This window comes from Macrobrachium rosenbergii, chromosome 13, assembly GCF_040412425.1.
Source record: "Macrobrachium rosenbergii isolate ZJJX-2024 chromosome 13, ASM4041242v1, whole genome shotgun sequence".
Classification (NCBI taxonomy): Eukaryota; Metazoa; Arthropoda; class Malacostraca; order Decapoda; family Palaemonidae; genus Macrobrachium; species Macrobrachium rosenbergii.
In genome coordinates this window covers 21,848,918-21,874,991 of record NC_089753.1, presented here as the reverse complement: position 1 = coordinate 21,874,991, position 26,074 = coordinate 21,848,918, and the positions used below count along the sequence as shown (strand labels likewise).

At 40.9% G+C, this 26,074-nt stretch overlaps 1 protein-coding gene across 1 annotated transcript in view; it reads right to left on the bottom strand.

Annotated features, from left to right (window-relative positions):
- Positions 1 to 2,164: 2,164 nt before the first annotated feature.
- Positions 2,165 to 26,074, bottom strand: part of LOC136844728 (uncharacterized) — a 49,345-nt gene continuing 25,435 nt past the window's right edge. Inside the window, exons 8-11 of the mRNA XM_067113965.1 lie at positions 7,041 to 7,197; positions 5,531 to 5,624; positions 5,039 to 5,121; positions 2,165 to 2,653 (exon numbers count right to left, since the gene is read on the bottom strand). Of these exons, the coding sequence (XP_066970066.1) occupies positions 2,501 to 2,653; positions 5,039 to 5,121; positions 5,531 to 5,624; positions 7,041 to 7,197 (487 nt within the window). The 3' untranslated portion in view covers positions 2,165 to 2,500. The remainder of the gene's footprint in view (positions 2,654 to 5,038; positions 5,122 to 5,530; positions 5,625 to 7,040; positions 7,198 to 26,074) is intronic.

Below are 26,074 nucleotides of genomic sequence, written 5' to 3'. Positions count from 1 at the left end.
GTGTGTGTGCATGAGTGAATGTGTATGTATATAAATATACATCTGAACATACACATTCTTACTGAATATTTTACGTAAAATTTAAAAGCCACAATGACTTTTCAACTTCCTGAGAAACGCTTCTCACTGTGAGCCTATTTCCGAGCGGGAGATAAGCGAAGGAGCTTTCACCTTCCTTGGCGGGATTCGAACCTGCTAAGGGCTAGTAGTGATAAATGTATTATCCAATGAAGTGTGAGACTTTTAGTAGCTAAGGGGTCACTGTGGCTATTGAAATACACACAAACACACACACACACACACATATATATATATATATATATATATATATATATATATATATATATATATATATATATATATATATATATATATTAAAAGACCTCATTCAAACTGGATGGTATCTAATGGAGTTTTTATTTAGATACCATCCCGTTTGAATGAGGCCTTTAGTAATTCTACTAATGCACAGAACAATTGTGTATGTGATAATATTATATATATATATATATATATATATATATATATATATATATATATATATATATATATATATATATATAGTATACACTGTATATGTGCGTGTGTGTAAATGTATATACAGTATACACATATATATGTATATATACATATATATACGTACGTATGTATGTGTGTGTGTATGTTTGGCTTAAATCAGTAATTACGCATAACCATGACGTCATCGTCTGGCAGAACACCATAGCACAATATAAATATTTCAACTGATTCTGTCAAGAAAAAATCCTTTGCTATGAACAAAGGGAGTATCGTCCGTGCAAACTATCTGTCTTCGTGACGAAAAGAGGAAAGAGGAACTCGATTAGTTGTGTATTAGTCAAACATTTTATGAAAATGACAAAAAAGACCCAAGAAATATTTTCTTTTGTTTTTTGATCCTTTAGGTTTTTTTTATTATATATACTGCTCTGTCATTCTGCTGACTGATATTATTTATGTGGAAGTAAGATAAAGCTTCATCATCGTAAATTATTTTAGGAAAATCTGTATTGTATATTATTCATTGGTTGTTACTTCAAGGGGTGTATTTTTTTGTTTACATAAATGAGTCTTAGAAACTGTATTGAGTGGAAAAAAACTTTAAATTTTTGTTGCAGATTAATTACTTTACCACATCATTTAATTTTGAAGGGATGACCACTTTGTAAAAACTAAATCAGCTGGCCAAACAGGCTGCAGGTCATGACCTGATTTTTCATATTTTGGTCCCAGCTGAAGCAGCTAAACATTTGGTGGGTACTTAAAAAAAAAAAGCACCAATATTATGTCCTCTTAGAGTTTTACTGGAAAAAAAGACTAAGTGACATTAGATATGATTATTATTGTTATTATTGATCAAATTTCTTGTGCCAAAATTTCATCAATTTGAAATTCAATGCTATGGATGCAGCAGATAAAATGGCAATAAAAAAATTATCTAAAATCTCATAGACCGAGATGGTTTGGACATGGGGTGAAAACGGTGGAACAAAGAGGAAAAAACTTACTCAACGTAACTCTACACTTACGGCAAATCGGCACCGCGTCCGGGGACCAAGTGCCGTTGTCGCAGATGACGCTGAAGAAGGCCGAGAATGTCTTGATGAAAGCGCCCTCGCACTGGTAGTTAACTTGAGTGCCCCAGATGGGAATGCCCGTGTAGTCGTAGGTCACACCCCGGGTCGTGATGGGTGGGGGATCTAGGCATACTTGATGATAAGAGATACATTACTGAGGATTCCGCTATTTTACTGAATAAAACAGGGACTAGGGGAAAGGAGCACAGAGAGCTAGGCCTAGTTGTGAGACAGAGACCAGCACGAGAAGCTATAGGCCTACCCATGTGAATATGGAAATGATTCAGGATAAATAAAGAGAAGTATATAAAAACACCGATGAAAATACGCTTTAAACATAGACAAACACACCAACAAATAAATAAATAAAATAAACCGCACCATCATAGCAGGAGAATTCGGGGTCTACCTCCGTCCACCCCTCACTGGTGCACTGGGCTGTGACGTAGGTCTCTCCGCGGGCGCTCATTCGCGGAGGCTCACAGGTGAAGTTCATGACGTCACCCACCCAATATCGGGTCACGTTTTGAGACAGTATTGCCCCCTCTGGGATGTCCGGGGGAATACCTGTGGCCGCTTTATCAAGGCAGATTAATTTGAATCAATGAGATATTCCTTCAGGTTTTAACTTTCTTATATTTATTTAATGCCATGATATATAAAACATCATTATTATTAATCAAAAGATGCAACCTATTCGTATGGAACAAGCCCACCTGAGGAGCCATTGACTTGAAATTCATGCTTCGGAGAATGTGGTCTTCATTAGAAAGATAACAGAAGGCAATGGGATATTCGGAAATAAGAAGAGATCACTTATCAAAAAAGAAAAAAATAATAAACATAAATAAATAGATAAAAATGTAAGTGGCAAACTAATACTGCGAAATGATGACAATTCAGAGTTAAAGGTAACTCTGGGTGGCACAGAACTTACGTTTCCTGCAAATCAGAAGACCTGAGCTGTAGTTTGTCCAAAGGCCGCCTTCCTCGCAAGTGATCACTAGCGTCTGATTCATGTTGGTGAAGTAATATTCGGTGGGGCACGAGATGACCACCTGGGGAATAGATAATCAAGAATAATTCCTTACTCTTATTTGGTTGCCTGAGCAAGATCGAATGGTTGTTACTGTGCCTCTGCCAGACCTACGACCATCACACTCTACATCCCATTTCACTTTTCTTAAAGAAAAATAGGTATATGTTACCTATTTTTCTTTAAGGAAAATAAAATGAGGTGTAGAGAGAGATATGTTAAACTAATAAGAAATCTATATACATCAGAATAAATCATAGTAAATATTCCTTTAAAAAAAACTTAAATGGTTTATGATGAATAATTGGTTGTATACATACACATAAATTATATTGTATATTTTAACAAGTACACTGTCTCTCTCTCTCTCTCACATACACACATTATATATATATATATATATATATATATATATATATATATATATATATATATATATATATATATATATGTATATATATATATATGTATATATATATATATATATATATATATATATATATATATATATATATATATATATATATATATATCATGCACATAGATCATTCAGCAAGGGAATAATATTCTTCGAATGATGTATCTGACTTTCCCTTAATTTAGATATATAGGCTACAAATTAAAGTACATGATTTTTAATGCAAACTCTGTACTTTATATAAATCAACATTTTAGTTTTTCTTTTTGTTATAAGTGAATGTATAGTTATTTTTATGAATAAAGAATATTAATAAGGGAAAACGTTTTTCCAATCAAATTATAGTTGGCTTTCAAATATTTGAGACTATACGGATTAGAGTGTAAAATTCTGTACCTCAGTAAACCTCAGAATAGAAATATTTCGAAATATATTGTACAGTGATGATTAATTTACCTATGAAAAATAACATATTCTAATAATAATTAAACCAGAGGGAAAAAAAAAGCAAAGTTGCCGTAGCGCTGCGTCTCTACCGCATAGTACTATGAGCTGGACGAAACTTTTCAATATGGCCGCCCGAGGTCACACGCTCGGCTGGAAGATCGCCACTCTAGGTATATACGGCTATACGCTCTATGGTGTCTACTCTACTATATTAACACACTCACACATATATATACACAGTATGGATAACAATTTTATTCATTAAAAAAGAAGTTAATTCATGTGATATGGTGGGATGGTGAGGAAGGGGTGCCACGGTAATGATTACATAAGTCAGGGTGCCATCACTGAAAAAAAAGACTGAGAACCCCTGTACTAGATGGTAGCCTACAAGGAATTGGAGCTGCACCCTAGGCAGGAAAGCTTACAGGTCATATACTTTGTTTATGGATGATTAAACAAAAAATTCCCAAGTGAGATTTTACTAGATAGTTATGGGAAGGTAATCGAAAAACATATTGATTAGAAGTCATGGAAATTTGGATAAGTTTTGGTGCTTTGCCGTTGGCACGACAAGCAAAAGAGTATGGTTAAGATCTTAGTTGGAAAAACAATAGTATCTATTTATTGAACACAATGCTGGACGCCATGGAACAACATCAAAATAAAAAACAGTTACCATTTTATTTTGAAAAACAATAGAAATACAATGTAAAATGGTGAAAACATTACAGTTCACGCAAAATACCCGCCCCCACTTCATTTTTAGTAGGCTAAGTCATAACGGCTCTTGCCTCAAAGTTTATCATGCACAAGTATCATCGATAAAAATTTGTTACTGAATCTCTCAAAAGATGAAGTTACTAAAAGTGCTTCTGGAAATACCGATGCATTGGTACACTGGCGTTAAAGATAAATAAAGAAATGTTGTGTGTCCTATATCTACTTGTTTGTTGGGCCCGAACTTAACCTAGCTTACCTAACTTAACCGAAACTCGCAGCCTAACTTATCATATAGACGCAAAGAAAACGTCACATCCAAACTTGTCATAGAGGTGACAAACTATAAAGTAAATGTGCCCCGCTGCAGAACTTCTCAGTTCCAGATGCCCTTTATTCCTAACACCGTTGGACAGTGGAACAGCCTCCCAGAGGCTGTCGTGCAACTAGAACTTCAGAGGTGCAAGCGAAGACGCAATGCATTGCTACCCTAAAGCAATTCGACTTGCATTTTAATATTTTACTTAAATTTTTATTCATTTGTTAATTTATCTGTTTTTCTTCTAAAATCTCTTTCCGCACTTCCCATTGAATTCAATTGCTTCTTTCGAATGAGCGCCATACTCTTTGGAAGCTTGAATTTCAAGTCAATGACCCCTTGGTGGGATTGTTCCTTATGAATATCGTTCTTCATCTTCTGAGTTATAATAATAATAATAATAATAATAATAATAATAATAATAATAATAATAATAATAATAATAATAAATTCTAAGCAGTCTTCCGAGAGAGTTAGCCTAAGGTCACCGAGGAGAACTTTACCTGGGATCCGATTTCTCTGTCAATTCCATTCCATGTAGAGTTGATAAGGGGCAGCGTTGGGTCTATGGGGTCATCCAAGCACACTGCAAATAATAATAATAATAATAATAATAATAATAATAATAATAATAATAATAATAATAATAATAATAATAATAATAATGACAGTTACAACGTTGTTGGTCATTAACTTTGAAAATTCAATTTTCCTTTCATCATAGTCTAAATAATTTGACAGAACCGGTTCATACACAAACTGATGAGACTAGCTAAGTTCACCAGGTACTCAAATAAGGGATTCCGGTACTTATTTAAAACCACAGACCGAGTTCATTCGCTTGAATTCTCCATAGGCCTAGATTTCAGCAACAACCTTAAACTTACGCTCACTGAGATTAAAAAAAAAACAAAGAATGAGAAAAATATTAGTTACTGTGATCGATGGAAACAGTTTTACTTACTATCCCGAAATATGGATTGATTGCTACTTACGTCTGGCACAGTAAGGAGAGTAATTATTCTCAGGTATCCAGGTCTTGTTTGGGCTGCAGGTGACATTAGTCCAAGTTACTGGTTCAGTGTCAATCTGAAAAAATAAATGAAAACATTTTAGACTAAGATTTAATAACGTATGAGTGCACACACACATTATATATATATATATATATATATATATATATATATATATATATATATATATATATATATATATATATATATACACACATATATACATATATATATATATATATATATATATATATATATATATATATATATATATATACATACTATATATATATATATACACAGGCTGTCGGCCTAAGAAACCGGAGTTCAGCGCCCGGCCCTATGAGCCTTGCGAGGCCCGGGAGGACTTTAACCTTTTAATATTATAGATAGATAGATAGATATAATAAGGCAAACGAATGAGAGTATACTTGGTTGTAAGGAAAAAAAATCGGAATTATTGAATTTTAAAAATATTACTGGTGCCATGCCCGATGGGTCTGCTAAGAGTTAGATAAACAGTTATCTAGGCTCCAATTGCATATGCGTTTGTAAATGATTTCTGCAAATCTGTGGTACTAGATAATTACTTTAATGTTAGTTGCACTGTCATCATTAAAACTATTCGTGTCCGTTTTACTTGGATCTTACAATCGCTTCTTTAGGGAATAAGCCACAGCACTTCATTTCTTCAGGGCAAAGTTCAGAGGCGTAGCTGGCATTCCATCAGTTGGGGGGTGGCCTAAGTGGAGCCAAGATATTTTTTTGGGGGGACCAAAGAAAATTACACAAAACTAATGAACAAGTTTTGTAATTAGCAAAATATACTATTCCCGAAGGTATATATCCGTCTGAATAAAGGAAAATATTAGTATTAGTAATTAGTAAACCTGCATTTGAAATTATAGAGCTCAATTTTCAATTAATTTTCAACTCTTACTATGTGCAAATGTATCAAATACTATAAGGGTTAAAGTTTAGCTACAAAGAGAATTTCAACTGGGGCCAAGTATCTGACTTGGGGGGCTCGTGTTCCCCCTGGCGACTCCCAAAGTTACAAACGGTTCTTAGACTACATTCTCATCGCCCCCTGCATGCGGACAGTTCGAGTCATATAAAGGAAATCAAATCTGGCATCAGTTCTGCGTAGAGTGCACTCGAGCATTATTTATCTCTATGTGGACGCAACTTGGTCACCTCAGTACGACCGATTTCTTTTTTATTGGCCCTCTTACATAGCTGACAATTACATAGAGAGTTCTAAAAGGCACGCCTGCGCAAGATCTCTGGTGACCAGTCGTGGCTACGAGCCATTCATTCAACGCCCCCAACCCCACCCACACCCCAGCCTTTCGATTAGAACCAGCTTCTTGTCGGGAAAAATAACAGTATGCTTCAGAAATAATTTTTGTTATCCCAAAGACCCATACAACCACCAGGTTTCATATAGATATGAGGTGCAAGACCCTGAGAAGTAAGGTACGAATCTGACCTCCGTCGGAGGGACGAAGTATCCATCGGTGCAGTTGTAGACCAGCACAGTCCCGACGCTGTTTGAAGCATAGTCACTTCGCACCATGTTGCTCCCGGCCTCTGGTGGGTCGTAGTCACAGGCTGCGTCCAAATGATTTAGAAAGTCAGTTGCTTCTCTTTAACTTAATTTGATAAAAACAAAAGAAGTCACAACGATAAATTGTACAAAAATAAACAACATGAAATAATAAAAACTGAAATTTAAAACTTTATGAGAGAGAGAGAGAGAGAGAGAGAGAGAGAGAGAGAGAGAGAGAGAGAGAGAGAGAGAGAGAGAATTCAAATATATCGAAATAGTCCACAATAATCAATATAAAATGGCAAAAAATTGAAATAAACTTTATGAAAGAGAGAGAGAGAGAGAGAGAGAGAGAGAGAGAGAGAGAGAGAGAGAGAGAGAGAGAGAGAGAGAGAGAGAGAGAGACTTAAATATTAAAGAGCCAAAAATAAAACAATAAAAAATAATAACAATTGAAATGAGAACCTTTAGGAGAGAGAGAGATCGTAATTAAGCCAAAATGATCTTACCATCATCCAATACGGCTGACATATTACTGATCATTCCCCACGTTATAATGTTAACATATATTTATCTAACCTGATATGCAAATTGGGATGTTAATAACTAACATTAAAATGTTAGTGAGTAAGTATACAAGTTATTAACTTAAATGTCAAGGAGAAACACTCACACACTAATATTAACACTTATAGGTGTGGAGAGTAAATATATATATATAGGCCTATATTAATGTTAACCTATGTTAAATGTATGTTCAATATGTGGTAATATATATGTACGTCATTACGTGTTAAATATGTTAATACATAATATATTTGGCATTATATGTTAAATATGTCAATATACAATGCCGATTTCTTGCAATATATAACAATATTTTAAAAATTATAATATAACATACCAGCTAATCCTGTCTCATAGGCCTACAATAGGCCACTAAGCCTATAGACCTAGAGTGGCTACTAAGCTTAACTAAGTTTATAGGCTTACAATGGCTACTAAGAGTATCCAAGCTTACGTGCCTACAATGGCTACTAAGCTTAGTTAAACTAGTAGGCCTATAGTGGGTACAAAGCTTGGCTAAAACTTGGGCCTATAATTGGCCAATAAGCTTAACTAAGCTTAGCCTTAGTTAACCTAAAATATGACCAAGTCCTAAAAATCATATTTAGGCCTAAATTATAGGAGTTTATGCCTCAAAAAATATATATATATATTAAAACAGGCTTTTATTAAAGTGCACTAAAAAGAAAAGACTCATTGTTTGAGATACACCAGGCCCTCAAAAAACTTATTCTTTGCTTTTTAGTCCATTTTAACAAAAGCCTGTTTTAAAATATTTTTTTTATATATTTTTCTATTTTATACTTTTTAGTTTTGACAAAAACTGTAACGAAATCGATATCTGCCGAGCCAAAGAAGGTATGAAAAATCCGAAGAGTTATTCACTTCATACAAATCCTGAGATACTGGGATAGGTCATTGTGGGGTCACTGGAGATCACTGCTGGCTCACTGATCATGTAAGGTTGCACTGTCACCAGGACTGGGTAACCATGCAACATTTCAAGTCCATCGGACGAAGGGAACAGGTCGAAAATTGGGTTACAAGATTTGATGACAGACAGATAGACACGGGAGTCAAGTGAGATAAAAGTCTAAACTTAAGACACCTACAGTATGTTTAAGGGAAACACTAGGGGAACTTTATGGGGAACATTAGGAGGAACTTAAGAGGAACATTAGGGTGAACCAGAGGGAGGAGCTTTAGTGGAGAATTAGAATGGGGTAATATTAGAGGGAACTTCAGGGGGAACTTAAGGGGAATATTAGAGGAAACTAGTAAGGAGAACTTTAGTGGAAACAAGTAGGGGGAACTTCAGAGGAACAATAAGTGGGCCTGACAGCTACAGATTTCCTTAAGGAGACAGGCCACCCTCCAAAAGGTGGACAAAATTCCAGGTTTGATGACAGAGGCAAAGTTGCCTATGTCTCGAACTGGTATACCCAACCTTAAGTGGCCCTGAAATCTGTTGATCTCCTTAAGGAGACAGGCCACCATCCAAAAGGTGGGCAGAAATCCAGGTTCGATGACAGAGACAAAGTTGCCTATGTCTCGAACTGGTATACCCAACCTTAAGTGGCCCTGAAATCTGTTGATCTCTTAAGGAGACAGGCCACCATCCAAAAGGTGGCAGAAATCGAGGTTCGATGGCAGAAACAAAGTTGCCTATGTCTCGAACTGGTATACCCAACCTAAGTGGCCCTGAAATCTGTTGATCTCCTTAAGGAGACAGGCCACCATCCAAAAGGTGGGCAGAAATCCAGGTTCGATGGCAGAAACAAAGTTGCCTATGTCTCGAACTGGTATACCCAACCTTAAGTGGCCCTGAAATCTGTTGATCTCCTTAAGGAGACAGGCCACCATCCAAAAGGTGGGCAGAAATCGAGGTTTGATGGCAGAAACAAAGTTGTCTATGTCTCGAACTGGTATACCCAACCTTAAGTGGCCCTGAAATCTGTTGATCTCCTTAAGGAGACAGGCCACCATCCAAAAGGTGGGCAGAAATCCAGGTTCGATGGCAGAAACAAAGTTGTCTATGTCTCGAACTGGTATACCCAACCTTAAGTGGCCCTGAAATCTGTTGATCTCCTTAAGGAGACAGGCCACCATCCAAAAGGTGGGCAGAAATCCAGGTTCGATGGCAGAAACAAAGTTGCTATGTCTCGAACTGGTATACCCAACCTTAAGTGGCCCTGAAATCTGTTGATCTCCTTAAGAGACAGGCCACCATCCAAAAGGTGGGCAGAAATCCAGGTTCGATGGCAGAAACAAAGTTGTCTATGTCTCGAACTGGTATACCCAACCTTAAGTGGCCCTGAAATCTGTTGATCTCCTTAAGGAGACAGGCCACCATCCAAAAGGTGGGCAGAAATCGAGGTTCGATGGCAGAAACAAAGTTGCCTATCTCGAACTGGTATACCCAACCTTAAGTGGCCCTGAAATCTGTTGATCTCCTTAAGGAGACAGGCCACCATCCAAAAGGTGGGCAGAAATCCAGGTTCGATGGCAGAAACAAAGTTGTCTATGTCTCGAACTGGTATACTAACCTTAAGGGCCCTGAAATCTGTTGATCTCCTTAAGGAGACAGGCCACCATCCAAAAGGTGGGCAGAAATCCAGGTTCGATGGCAGAAACAAAGTTGTCTATGTCTCGAACTGGTATACCCAACCTTAAGTGGCCCTGAAATCTGTTGATCTCTTAAGGAGACAGGCCACCACCCAAAAGGTGGGCAGAAATCCAGGTTCGATGGCAGAAACAAAGTTGTCTATGTCTCGAACTGGTATACCCAACCTTAAGTGGCCCTGAAATCTGTTGATCTCCTTAAGGAGACAGGCCACCATCCAAAAGGTTGGCAGAAATCCAGGTTCGATGGGCAGAAACAAAGTTCTCTATGTCTCGAACTGGTATACCCAACCTTAAGTGGCCCTGAAATCTGTTGATCTCCTTAAGGAGACAGGCCACCATCCAAAAGGTGGGCAGAAATCCAGATTCAATGACAGAGACAAAGTTGCCTATGTCTCGAACTGGTATACCCAACCTTAAGTGGCCCTGAAATCTGTTGATCTCCTTAAGGAGACAGGCCACCATCCAAAAGGTGGGCAGAAATCCAGGTTCGATGGCAGAAACAAAGTTGTCTATGTCTCAACTGGTATACCCAACCTAAGTGGCCCTGAAATCTGTTGATCTCCTTAAGGAGACAGGCCACCATCCAAAAAAGGTGGCAGAAATCCAGGTTCGATGGCAGAAACAAAGTTGTCTATGTCTCGAACTGGTATACCCAACCTTAAGTGGCCTGAAATCTGTTGATCTCCTTAAGGAGACAGGCCACCATCCAAAAGGTGGGCAGAAATCGAGGTTCGATGGCAGAAACAAAGTTGCCTATCTCGAACTGGTATACCCAACCTTAAGTGGCCCTGAAATCTGTTGATCTCCTTAAGGAGACAGGCCACCATCAAAAGGTGGGCAGAAATCCAGGTTCGATGGCAGAAACAAAGTTGCCTATGTCTCGAACTGGTATACCCAACCTTAAGTGGCCCTGAAATCTGTTGATCTCCTTGGAGACAGGCCACCATCCAAAAGGTGGGCAGAAATCGAGGTTCGGTGGCAGAAACAAAGTTGCCTATGTCTCGAACTGGTATACCCAACCTTAAGTGGCCTGAAATCTGTTGATCTCCTTAAGGAGACAGGCCACCATCCAAAAGGTGGGCAGAAATCGAGGTTCGATGGCAGAAACAAAGTTGCCTATGTCTCGAACTGGTATACCAACCTTAAAGTGGCCCTGAAATCTGTTGATCTCTTGGGAGACAGGCCACCATCCAAAAGGTGGGCAGAAATCGAAGTTCGATGGCAGAAACAAAGTTGCCTATGTCTCGAACTGGTATACCCAACCTTTAAGTGGCCTGAAATCTGTTGATCTCCTTAAGAGACAGGCCACCATCCAAAAGGTGGGCAGAAATCGAGGTTCGATGGCAGAAACAAAGTTGCCTATGTCTCGAACTGGTATACCCAACCTTAAGTGGCCCTGAAATCTGTTGATCTCCTTAAGGAGACAGGCCACCATCCAAAAGGTGGGCAGAAATCGAGGTTCGATGGCAGAAACAAAGTTGTCTATGTCTCGAACTGGTATACCCAACCTTATGGCCCTGAAATCTGTTGATCTCCTTAGGAGACAGGCCACCATCCAAAAGGTGGGCAGAAATCCAGGTTCGATGGCAGAAACAAAGTTGCCTATGTCTCGAACTGGTATACCCAACCTTAAGTGGCCCTGAAATCTGTTGATCTCTTAAGGAGACAGGCCACCATCCAAAAGGTGGGCAGAAATCGAGGTTTGATGGCAGAAACAAAGTTGTCTATGTCTCGAACTGGTATACCCAACCTAAGTGGCCCTGAAATCTGTTGATCTCCTTAAGGAGACAGGCCACCATCCAAAAGGTGGGCAGAAATCCAGGTTCGATGGCAGAAACAAAAAGTTGTCTATGTCTCGAACTGGTATACCCAACCTTAAGTGGCCCTGAAATCTGTTGATCTCCTTAAGGAGACAGGCCACCATCAAAAGGTGGGCAGAAATCCAGGTTCGATGGCAGAAACAAAAGTTGCCTATCTCGAACTGGTATACCCAACCTTAAGTGGCCCTGAAATCTGTTGATCTCCTTAAGGAGACAGGCCACCATCCAAAAGGTGGGCAGAAATCCAGGTTCGATGGCAGAAACAAAGTTGTCTATGTCTCGAACTGGTATACCCAACCTAAGTGGCCCTGAAATCTGTTGATCTCCTTAAGGAGACAGGCCACCATCCAAAAGGTGGCAGAAATCGAGGTTCGGTGGCAGAAACAAAGTTGCCTATGTCTCGAACTGGTATACCCAACCTTAAGTGGCCCTGAAATCTGTTGATCTCCTTAAGGAGACAGGCCACCATCCAAAAGGTGGGCAGAAATCCAGGTTCGATGGCAGAAACAAAGTTGCCTATGTCTCGAACTGGTATACCCAACCTTAAGTGGCCCTGAAATCTGTTGATCTCCTTAAGGAGACAGGCCACCATCCAAAAGGTGGGCAGAAATCGAGGTTCGGTGGCAGAAACAAAGTTGTCTATGTCTCGAACTGGTATACCCAACCTTAAGTGGCCCTGAAATCTGTTGATCTCCTTAAGGAGACAGGCCACCACCCAAAAGGTGGGCAGAAATCGAGGTTCGATGGCAGAAACAAAGTTGTCTATGTCTCGAACTGGTATACCCAACCTTAAGTGGCCCTGAAATCTGTTGATCTCCTTAAGGAGATAGCCACCATCAAAAAGGTGGGCAGAAATCCAGGTTCGATGGCAGAAACAAAGTTGTCTATGTCTCGAACTGGTATACCCAACCTTAAGTGGCCCTGAAATCTGTTGATCTCCTTAAGGAGACAGGCCACCATCCAAAAGGTGGGCAGAAATCCAGGTTCGATGACAGAGACAAAGTTGCCTGGGTCTCGAACTGGTATACCCAACCTTAAGTGGCCCTGAAATCTGTTGATCTCCTTGCGAGACAGGCCACCATCCAAAAGGTGGGCAGAAATCCAGGTTCGATGGCAGAAACAAAGTTGTCTCATGTCTCGAACTGGTATACCCAACCTTAAGTGGCCCTGAAATCTGTTGATCTCTTAAGGAGACAGGCCACCATCCAAAAGGTGGGCAGAAATCCAGGTTCGATGGCAGAAACAAAGTTGTCTATGTCTCGAACTGGTATACCCAACCTTAAGTGGCCCTGAAATCTGTTGATCTCCTTATGGAGACAGGCCACCATCCAAAAAGGTGGGCAGAAATCGAGGTTCGATGGCAGAAACAAAGTTGCCTATCTCGAACTGGTATACCCAACCTTAAGTGGCCCTGAAATCTGTTGATCTCCTTAAGGAGACAGGCCACCATCCAAAAGGTGGGCAGAAATCCAGGTTCGATGGCAGAAACAAAGTTGTCTATGTCTCGAACTGGTATACCCAACCTTAAGTGGCCTGAAATCTGTTGATCTCCTTAAGGAGACAGGCCACCATCCAAAAGGTGGGCAGAAATCCAGGTTCGATGGCAGAAACAAAGTTGTCTATGTCTCGAACTGGTATACCCAACTCCAAGTGGCCCTGAAATCTGTTGATCTCCTTGAGACAGGCCACCATCCAAAGGTGGGCAGAAATCGAGGTTCGATGGCAGAAACAAAGTTGCCTATGTCTCAACCAACTGGTATACCCAACCTTAAGTGGCCCTGAAATCTGTTGATCTCCTTAAGGAGACAGGCCACCATCCAAAAAGGTGGCAGAAATCCAGGTTCGATGGCAGAAACAAAGTTGTCTATGTCTCGAACTGGTATACCCAACCTTAACCCATGGCCCTGAAATCTGTTGATCTCTTAAGGAGACAGGCCACCATCCAAAAGGTGGGCAGAAATCCAGGTTCGATGGCAGAAACAAGTTGCCTATCTCGAACTGGTATACCCAACCTTGTGGCCCTGAATCTGTTGATCTCATGAGACAGGCCACCATCCAAAAGGTGGGCAGAAATCCAGGTTCGATGGCAGAAACAAAGTTGCTATGTCTCGAACTGGTATACCCAACCTTAAGTGGCCCTGAAATCTGTTGATCTCCTTAAGAGACAGGCCACCATCCAAAAGGTGGGCAGAAATCGAGGTTCGGTGGCAGAAACAAAGTTGCCTATGTCTCGAACTGGTATACCCAACCTTAAGTGGCCCTGAAATCTGTTGATCTCCTTAAGGAGACAGGCCACCATCCAAAAGGTGGGCAGAAATCGAGGTTCGATGGCAGAAACAAAGTTGCCTATGTCTCGAACTGGTATACCCAACCTTAAGTGGCCCTGAAATCTGTTGATCTCCTTAGGAGACAGGCCACCATCCAAAAGGTGGGCAGAAATCGAGGTTCGATGGCAGAAACAAAGTTGCCTATGTCTCGAACTGGTATACCCAACCTTAAGTGGCCCTGAAATCTGTTGATCTCATTTAAGGAGACAGGCCACCATCCAAAAGGTGGGCAGAAATCCAGGTTCGATGGGCAGAAACAAAGTTGCCTATGTCTCGAACTGGTATACCCAACCTTAAGTGGCCCTGAAATCTGTTGATCTCCTTAAGGAGACAGGCCACCATCAAAAGGTGGGCAGAAATCGAGGTTCGATGGCAGAAACAAAGTTACCTATGTCTCGAACTGGTATACCCAACCTTAAGTGGCCCTGACATCTGCTCATCTCCTTATGAGACAGGCCACCATCCAAAAGGTGGGCAGAAATCCAGATTCAATGACAGAGGCAAAGTTGCCTATGTCTCGAACTGGTATACCTTAACCTTATGGCCCTGACATCTGTTGATCTCTTAAGGAGACAGGCCACCATCCAAAGGTGGGCAGAAATCCAGATTGAATGACAGAGGCAAAGTTGTCTATGTCTCGAACTGGTATACCCAACCTTAAGTGGCCCTGACATCTGTTCATCTCCTTAAGGAGACAGGCCACCATCCAAAAGGTGGGCAGAAATCCAGGTTCGATGACAGAGACAAAGTTGCCTATGTCTCGAACTGGTATACCCAACCTTAAGTGGCCCTGACATCTGTTGATCTCCTTAAGGAGACAGGCCACCATCCAAAAGGTGGGCAGAAATCCAGATTCAATGACAGAGGCAAAGTTGCTAATGTCTCGAACTGGTATACCCAACCTTAAGTGGCCCTGACATCTGTTCATCTCCTTAAGGAGACAGGCCACCATCCAAAAGGTGGGCAGAAATCCAGATTCATTGACAGAGGCAAAGTTGCCTATGTCTCGAACTGGTATACCCAACCTTAAGTGGCCCTGACATCTGTTCATCTCCTTAAGGAGACTGGCCACCATCCAAAAGGTGGGCAGTTATCCAGATTGAATGACAGAGGCAAAGTTGCCACATGTCTCGAACTGGTATACCCAACCTTAAGTGGCCCTGACATCTGTTCATCTCCTTAGGAGACAGGCCACCATCCAAAGGTGGGCAGTTATCCAGATTGAATGACAGAGGCAAAGTTGCCTATGTCTCGAACTGGTATACCCAACCTTAAGTGGCCCTGACATCTGTTCATCTCCTTAAGGAGACAGGCCACCATCCAAAAGGTGGGCAGTTATCCAGATTGAATGACAGAGGCAAAGTTGCCTATGTCTCGAACTGGTATACCCAACCTTAAGTGGCCCTGACATCTGTTGATCTCCTTAAGGAGACAGGCCACCATCCAAAAGGTGGGCAGAAATCCAGATTCAATGAAAGAGGCAAAGTTGCCTATGTCTCGAACTGATATACCCAACCTTAAGTGGCCCTGACATCTGTTCATCTCCTTAAGGAGACAGGCCACCATCCAAAAGGTGGGCAGAAATCCAGATTCAATGAAAGAGGCAAAGTTGCCTATGTCTCGAACTGGTATACCCAACCTTAAGTGGCCCTGACATCTGCTCATCTCAAGAGACAGGCCACCATCCAAAAGGTGGGCAGAAATCCAGATTCAATGACAGAGCAAAGTTGCCTATGTCTCGAACTGGTATACCCAACCTTAAGTGGCTCCTGACATCTGTTCATCTCCTTAAGGAGACAGGCCACCATCAAAAGTGTGAGCAGAAATCCAGATTCAATGAAAGAGGCAAAGGTGCTATGTCTCGAACTGGTATACCCAACCTTAAGTGGCCTGACATCTGCTCATCTCCTTAAGGAGACAGGCCACCATCCAAAAGGTGGGCAGAAATCCAGATTCAATGAAAGAGGCAAAGTTGCCTATGTCTCGAACTGGTATACCCAACCTTAAGTGGCCCTGACATCTGTTGATCTCCTTAAGGAGACAGGCCACCATCAAAGGTGGGCGAAATCCAGGTTCGATGACAGGGACAAAGTTACCTATGTCTCGAACTGGTATACCCAACCTTAAGTGGTCCTGACATCTGTTCATCTCCTTAAGAGACAGGCCACCATCCAAAAGGTGGGCAGAAATCCAGATTCGATGACAGAGGCAAAGTTGCCTATGTCTCCGAACAGGTATACCCAAACTTAAGTGACCCTCACAGCTACAGATTTTAAGGAGACAGGCCACCATCCAAAAGGTGGGCAGAAATCCAGGTTCGATGACAGAGACAAAGCTTGCCTGTCTCGAACTGGTATACCCAACCTTAAGTGGCCCTGACATCTGTTCATCTCCTTAAGGAGACAGGCCACCATCCAAAAGGTGGGCAGAAATCCAGGTTCGATGTCAGAGACAAAGTTGCCTATGTCTCGAACTGGGATACCCAACCTTAAGTGGCCCTGACATCTGTTCATCTCCTTAAGGAGACAGGCCACCATCCAAAAGGTGGGCAGAAATCCAGGTTCGATGACAGAGACAAAGTTACCTATGTCTTGAACTGGTATACCCAACCTTAAGTGGCCCTGACATCTGCTCATCTCCTTAAGGAGACAGGCCACCATCCAAAAGGTGGGCAGAAATCCAGGTTCGATGACAGAGACAAAGTTGCCTATGTCTCGAACTGGTATACCCAACCTTAAGTGGCCCTGACATCTGCTCATCTCCTTAAGGAGACAGACCACCATCCAAAAGGTGGGCAGAAATCCAGATTCAATGACAGAGGCAAAGTTGCCTATGTCTCGAACTGGTATACCCAACCTTAAGTGGCCCTGACATCTGTTCATCTCCTTAAGGAGACAGGCCACCATCCAAAAGGTGGGCAGAAATCCAGGTTCGATGACAGAGGCAAAGTTGCCTATGTCTCGAACTGGTATACCCAACCTTAAGTGGCCCTGACATCTGTTCATCTCCTTAAGGAGACAGGCCACCATCCAAAAGGTGGGCAGTTATCCAGATTGAATGACAGAGGCAAAGTTGCCTGTGTCTCGAACTGTATACCCAACCTTAAGTGGCCCTGACATCTGTTGATCTCTCAAGGAGACAGGCCACCATCCAAAAGGTGGGCAGAAATCCAGATTCAATGAAAGAGGCAAAGTTGCCCTATGTCTCGAACTGATATACCCAACCTTAAGTGGCTGACATCTGTTCATCTCCTTAAGGAGACAGGCCACCACCAAAAGGTGGGCAGAAATCAGATTCAATGAAAGAGGCAAAGTTGCCTGTGTCTCGAACTGGTATACCCAACCTTAAGTGGCCCTGACATCTGCTCATCTCCTTAAGGAGACAGGCCACCATCCAAAAGGTGGGCAGAAATCAGATTCAATGACAGAGGCAAAGTTGCCTATGTCTCAAACTGTATACCCAACCTTAAGTGGCCCTGACATCTGTTCATCTCCTTAAGAGACAGGCCACCATCCAAAAGGTGGGCAGAAATCCAGATTCAATGAAAGAGGCAAAGTTGCCTATGTCTCGAACTGGTATACCCAACCTTAAGTGGCCCTGACATCTGCTCATCTCCTTAAGGAGACAGGCCACCATCCAAAAGGTGGGCAGAAATCCAGATTCAATGAAAGAGGCAAAGTTGCCTATGTCTCGAACTGGTATACCCAACCTTAAGTGGCCCTGACATCTGTTGATCTCCTTAAGGAGACAGGCCACCATCCAAAAGGTGGGCAGAAATCCAGGTTCGATGACAGGGACAAAGTTACCTATGTCTCGAACTGGTATACCCAACCTTAAGTGGTCCTGACATCTGTTCATCTCCTTAAGGAGACAGGCCACCATCCAAAAGGTGGGCAGAAATCAGATTCGATGACAGAGGCAAAGTTGCCTATGTCTCGACAGGTATACCCAAACTTAAGTGACCCTCACAGCTACAGATTTCATTAAGGAGACAGGCCACCATCCAAAAGGTGGGCAGAAATCAGGTTCGATGACAGAGACAAAGTTGCCTATGTCTCGAACTGGTATACCCAACCTTTAAGTGGCCCTGACATCTGTTCATCTCCTCTAAGGAGACAGGCCACCATCCAAAAGGTGGGCAGCAGAAATCCAGGTTCGATGTCAGAGACAAAGTTGCCTATGTCTCGAACTGGGATACCCAACCTTAAGTGGCCCTGACATCTGTTCATCTCCTTAAGGAGACAGGCCACCATCAAAAGGTGGGCAGAAATCCAGGTTCGATGACAGAGGCAAAGTTGCCTATGTCTCGAACTGGTATACTAACCTTAAGTGGCCCTGACATCTGCTCATCTCCTTAAGGAGACAGGCCACCATCAAAAGGTGGGGCAGAAATCCAGGTTCGATGACAGAGACAAAGTTGCCTATGTCTCAACTGGTATACCCAACCTTAAGTGGCCCTGACATCTGCTCATCTCCTTAAGGAGACAGGCCACCATCCAAAAGGTGGGCAGAAATCCAGATTCAATGACAGAGACAAAGTTGCCTATGTCTCGAACTGGTATACCCAACCTTAAGTGGCCCTGACATCTGTTCATCTCCTTAAGGAGACAGGCCACCATCCAAAAGGTGGGCAGAAATCCAGATTCGATGACAGAGGCAAAGTTGCCTATGTCTCGAACTGGTATACCCAACCTTAAGTGGCCCTGACATCTGCTCATCTCCTTAAGGAGACAGGCCACCATCCAAAAGGTGGGCAGAAATCCAGGTTCGATGACAGAGACAAAGTTGCCTATGTCTCGAACTGGTATACCCAACCTTAAGTGGCCCTGACATCTGCTCATCTCCTTAAGGAGACAGGCCACCATCCAAAAGGTGGGCAGAAATCCAGATTCAATGACAGAGGCAAAGTTGCCTATGTCTCGAACTGGTATACCCAACCTTAAGTGGCCCTGACATCTGTTCATCTCCTTAAGGAGACAGGCCACCATCCAAAAGGTGGGCAGAAATCCAGATTCAATGACAGAGACAAAGTTGCCTATGTCTCGAACTGGTATACCCAACCTTAAGTGGCCCTGACATCTGCTCATCTCCTTAAGGAGACAGGCCACCATCCAAAAGGTGGGCAGAAATCCAGATTCAATGACAGAGGCAAAGTTGCCTATGTCTCGAACTGGTATACCCAACCTTAAGTGGCCCTGACATCTGCTCATCTCCTTAAGGAAACAGGCCACCATCCAAAAGGTGGGAAGAAATCCAGGTTCGATGACAGAGACAAAGTTGCCTATGTCTCGAACTGGTATTCCCAATCTTAGTGGCCCTGACATCTGCTCATATCCTTAAGGAGACAGGCCACCATCAAAAGGTGGGCAGAAATCAGGTTTGATGACAGAGACAAAATTTGCCTATGTCTCGAACTGGTGTACCCAACCTTAAGTGGCCCTGAAATCTGTTGATCTCTTAAGGAAACAGGCCACCATCAAAAGGTGGGCAGAAATCCAGATTCAATGACAGAGCAAAGTTGCCTATGTCTCGAACTGGTATACCCAACCTTAAGTGGCCCTGACATCTGCTCATCTCCTTAAGGAGACAGGCCACCATCCAAAAGGTGGGCAGAAATCCAGATTCAATGACAGAGGCAAAGTTGCCTATGTCTCGAACTGGTATACCCAACCTTAAGTGGCCCTGACATCTGTTGATCTCCTTAAGGAGACAGGCCACCATCCAAAAGGTGGGCAGAAATCCAGGTTCGATGACAGGGACAAAGTTACCTATGTCTCGAACTGGTATACCCAACCTCAAGTGGCCCTGACATCTGTTGATCTCCTTAAGGAGACAGGCCACCATCCAAAAGGTGGGCAGAAATCCAGATTCGATGACAGAGGCAAAGTTGCCTATGTCTCGAACAGGCATACCCAAACTTAAGTGGCCCTCACAGCTACAGATTTCCTTATGGAGACAGGCCACCATCAAAAGGTGGAGCAGAAATCCAGGTTCGATGACAGAGACAAAGTTGCCTATGTCTCGAACTGGTATTCCCAATCTTAAGTGGCCCTGACATCTGCTCATCTCCTTAAGGAGACAGGCCACCATCCAAAAGGTGGGCAGAAATCCAGGTTTGATGACAGAGACAAAGTTGCCTATGTCTCGAACTGGTGTACCCAACCTTAAGTGGCCCTGAAATCTGTTGATCTCCTTAAGGAAACAGGCCACCATCCAAAAGGTGGGCAGAAATCCAGATTCAATGACAGAGGCAAAGTTGCCTATGTCTCGAACTGGTATACCCAACCTTAAGTGGCCCTGACATCTGCTCATCTCCTTAAGGAGACAGGCCACCATCCAAAAGGTGGGCAGAAATCCAGATTCAATGACAGAGGCAAAGTTGCTATGTCTCTCGAACTGGTATACCCAACCTTAAGTGGCCCTGACATCTGTTGATCTCCTTAAGAGACAGGCCACCATCAAAAGGTGGGCAGAAATCCAGGTTCGATGACAGGGACAAAGTTACCTATGTCTCGAACTGGTATACCCAACCTTAAGTGGCCCTGACATCTGTTGATCTCCTTAAGGAGACAGGCCACCATCCAAAAGGTGGGCAGAAATCCAGATTCGATGACAGAGGCAAAGTTGCCTATGTCTCGAACAGGTATACCCAAACTTAAGTGGCCCTCACAGCTACAGATTTCCTTAAGGAGACAGGCCACCATCCAAAAGGTGGGCAGAAATCCAGGTTCGATGACAGAGACAAAGTTGCCTATGTCTCGAACTGGTATACCCAACCTTAAGTGGCTGACATCTGTTCATCTGCTTAAGGAGACAGGCCACCATCCAAAGGTGGGCAGAAATCCAGGTTCGATGGCAGAAACAAGTTGCCTATGTCTCAACTGGTATACCCAACCTTAAGTGGCCCTGACATCTGCTCAGCTCCTTAAGGACAGGCCACCATCAAAAGGTGGGCAGAAATCCAGATTCAATGACAGAGGCAAAGTTGCCTATGTCTCGAACTAGTATACCCAACCTTAAGTGGCCCTGACATCTGTTCATCTCCTCTAAGGAGACAGGCCACCATCAAAAGGTGGGCAGAAATCCAGGTTCGATGACAGAGACAAAGTTGCCTATGTCTCGAACTGGTATACCCAACCTTAAGTGGCCCTGACATCTGTTCATCTGCTTAAGGAGACAGGCCACCATCCAAAAGGTGGGCAGAAATCCAGGTTCGATGGCAGAAACAAAGTTGCCTATGTCTCGAACTGGTATACCCAACCTTAAGTGGCCCTGACATCTGCTCAGCTCCTTAAGGGGACAGGCCACCATCCAAAAGGTGGGCAGAAATCCAGATTCAATGACAGAGGCAAAGTTGCCTATGTCTCGAACTAGTATACCCAACCTTAAGTGGCCCTGACATCTGTTCATCTCCTTAAGGAGACAGGCCACCATCCAAAAGGTGGGCAGAAATCCAGGTTCGATGACAGAGACAAAGTTGCCTATGTCCCGAACTGGTATACCCAACTTTAAGTGCCCTGACATCTGCTCATCTCCTTAAGGAGACAGGCCACCATCCAAAAGGTGGGCAGAAATCCAGATTCAATGACAGAGGCAAAGTTGCCTATGTCTCGAACTGGTATACCCAACCTTAAGTGGCCCTGACATCTGTTCATCTCCTTAACCCTTTGATTATGGCCGAGATGAGACCTCACACTTACCACAATCCGGAGGGTTTTCAGACGGTAGTCACCCGTAGCATGCTACCAGACGCACGAAATCGTAAAACAATCATTGTAATAGCGTTTGTATTTGTTGTTTGCTGCAAATTAACCTGTTTTATTTATATGATAATATTGTGATAGTAGCGATCCGTGATATAGATATTATGCAATTAATGTAACAACACAAATAAATAAACATAGGATAAGTACTATATATCGGGTTTAGTGTTGCCAGAGGTATAAGCACTGCACTGATTGAGGATGACAGTCTTCTTTTTTTTTTTTTTTGTCATTTTCTCTAATTCTGTTTGAATCCGTAAAGGACAGCTACATCACAGTTGTGTATTATAGTTAAAAATTATTTGTATATTCGTCAGAAAACTAATCATAAAGAATGTTCATCATCTTTATGGTTCCGCTTACTATTCCACTAGCTGGGCAAAAAAAAAAAAATGAGAGAGAGAGAGAGAGAGAGAGAGAGAGAGAGAGAGAGAGAGAGAGAGAGAGAGAGAATAAAAATTTTTACCTATGATTTATTCCTTCTAATTGTACATCAATAACATTGGAGAGTAAGTAGACACAATCACAATATTGGTTGCAATATTAACCACATTTCTGGGTAATATTTTTATCAATGATCAAGCACCCAGCTGACAAGGGATACGCAATCTAGAAATTCAGATGAATTCTGCAGTGTTTGAAAAATGGTTTAAAACCCAGCTTCTTCCCAATATAGGGCCATCTGCCATCATAGTGTTGGATAACGCTTCTTATCATTCAGTTCGAATTAATAAACCTCCGACAATGTCTGCCAAAAGGATGAAGTTAAAGACTGGCTAATAAAAATTAGTAAAGTTGCAAAGACATTCATGTAAAGAAAATGATTACGTGATTGACAGACTGGCAAGAGATCATGGACATAGTGGTTAGGCTGCCTGCATATCACTGCCAGTATAATGCAACAGAACTGATATGGGCGCAGGTGAAATCATACGTGGCAAAGAAGAATCATTTTAAAAAATCAGACCTGCTTCCTTTGGTCAAAGAAGCAATTGAATCCATATCTTCTGACAACTGGGCTAATGATGTGAGACATGCCGAAGATATAAAAGAGATGACGCTTCAAGAGATGTTTGCATTGATAAATATATAGATTCTTTTGTTATCGATGTAGCATCCTCTGACGAGGATTCTTCATAAGTAATGTCTCCTCATACTTCGATTGTAAATAAATTTATTGCTTTCCCTTGTTGTGTGATATCCTGTTGAACACTGAAATTGAAATAAATTGAAATATAGATCTGTTTTTTCGACAGAAAGTGGCAGAAATATCTTTAAAAATCTACATAACAGAAATGCCACAGCAGTGATGAGTATCATGATGACAGTGCTTTAAAAGCACAGGTAAATCTAATACTGTATAAATGTGTAATATATATATATATATATATATATATATATATATATAAAATTGTGATATAGTTTTGAGCTTTTGAATTGCTTTCTTTCGTGCATGCCGTAATCCGTCTTTACCTCCTTGCTGTATCAGGTTGAATTTTCACTGTACAGCTATAAAAGCTCATAATAAACATTCTTTAAATATTGTTACACCCAATATATATATATATATATATATATATATATATATATATATATATATATATATATATATATGGGTGTAACAATATTTAAAAATATTTATTATGAGCTATTTTATAGCTGCACAGTGAAAATTCAACCTTAATTCTTAGGTAAAGACGGGATCACGGCATACACGAAAGAAAACAATTCAAAAGCTCAAAACTATATCACAATTATATGACTTCGATAACAGCAAAGGAACAGTAATAAAAACTATAGTAGATGACGTAACTCAAGAACATTGCTCAGTACAGCATCCAAATAAACAAAACTGAAAATGAAAGCACATCTAGGTTTCCAAATTTCTTGCATCTATCATTTTCATATATTGAATTTTTTTTTTATCTAAAATTTAAGTGGGACAACAAAACTTCATTCAGAACTTTCTATTATAGTACACGTGCTTGATAACAGGCATAAACAATGAGAGCTTGAAGTCAGAAGGTTAATGGTCAGTTTAAGAGGGGCAAAGTCTCTTCCTAAAACGGTCGTACTATAGTAACCCCCCCCGCCTTTCTTGTTTACTTGCTAACCTTGTTTACTCTTATTCAGTTTTCATCCTCTGGACTTTACTACTGAAGTAATCTATTTCTTGTTTTGTCATTGTCATTTTTCAATCTTTAAAGCATTTTAATTTTGTAAGCTCTGTTGTCAGTTTTAATTAGTGTTTTTGTATCTTTTAGCCAGAAAAGATGGGATATGGGTGATCCCAAAGCGCACCTATTAATAAATATATCAATGATGAGCTGACTGTTCTTCCTATCCGTACTCCCTACTATATATATGCATATATGTATATATGTATATATATATGTATATATATGTATGTATATATATATATATATATATATATATATATATATATATATATATATATATATTATATATGTATATATATATATATATATATATATATATATATATATATATATATATATATATATATATATATATATCTTTCTATCTATGCATCTATCTCTGTGTCTAACTATCTGTTAATACACACACTAACACACACATATATGTATACATACGTATATATTAACTTTATCACATACACAATTGTTCTGTGCATTAACTAAATTACTAAAGGACCTCATTCAAACTGGATGGTATCTATAGATACCATGCAGTTTGAATGAGGTCCTTTAGTAGTATATATATATATATATATATATATATATATATATATATATATATATATATATATATATATATATATATATATATATATATATATATAAATATATCATCACGAAGGAAGCAGTAGGGAAAGGCATCATCATCTACAGTTTATTTTCAATGCCGACGTTTCGCGACGAATTCCAAGTCGCATTTTCAAGGCTATAAAATATAATATAATTTGCGAACATCAATAACAAATTAATGCAATGGCAACAGCTCTTTATGTAGTAAAAATATTTAAAACAAAACACCTCATTCCAAGACAAGTCAATAATGAGTAAAAGGAGTTCACTAAAATCTTAAAACAACCTACCTATATGAAAGAAAGAACAAGACTAACATAAATAAGTACAAACAGAGTGAGGAAAACCAGTTGCCCAAACTAGGCTATAAACAATTTCACTGAGGACGATTGAGTATTTAACGACGGCACAGTCTTCCTGATAATTATGGATTCTAGGATGGTTAAGTCGTTGTTGTTCTGCACTCGGCCTAGGATGGAAAAAATCCTTGCTGTCAATATAAGTTTTACATAATTTTGAATGATTTCGTATATTTGATTGCTCAGGATTAGATAACCTGCTACCTGTTCTATGACTTATGCCCCTGTGGAAATCTATGCGGACCTTCAACAGCCTCCTCGTGCATCCCACATATGTATATCCCGTGATCACATCCCGGGCAAGTGTACTTGTAAACAACGCTGGACGAAAACAGAGGACTGAGCCGGTCTTTGACTCTGAACAGAGACCCTATTGTAAAGGGATTTTTCGGGATGATTTTCAGGTTTAAAGCTGGAAAACTCTTTTGAATAATGGCTGTGCATTTTCTCCTAAAAGTATCATCATGCACGAAAGGGAAACTTGCATGCATCTTTAGTTTCGGCACAGTCGATTCAGGTGTTGCCGAGTCATTTTCTGTAGTAGCAGTTTATTTAGGGATCTGAAAAAGTCGTGATGGAAAACAATTATTATTGAAATATTTCACTAAAAAGGATATCTCATCGTGGAAACTCTTCCAGTTTGACGAGTGGGTGTAAGCCCTATGGAGGAGGGTTAAAATAGAGTTCAGTTTCAAATGAAAGAAACACGAACTATAAAAATTCA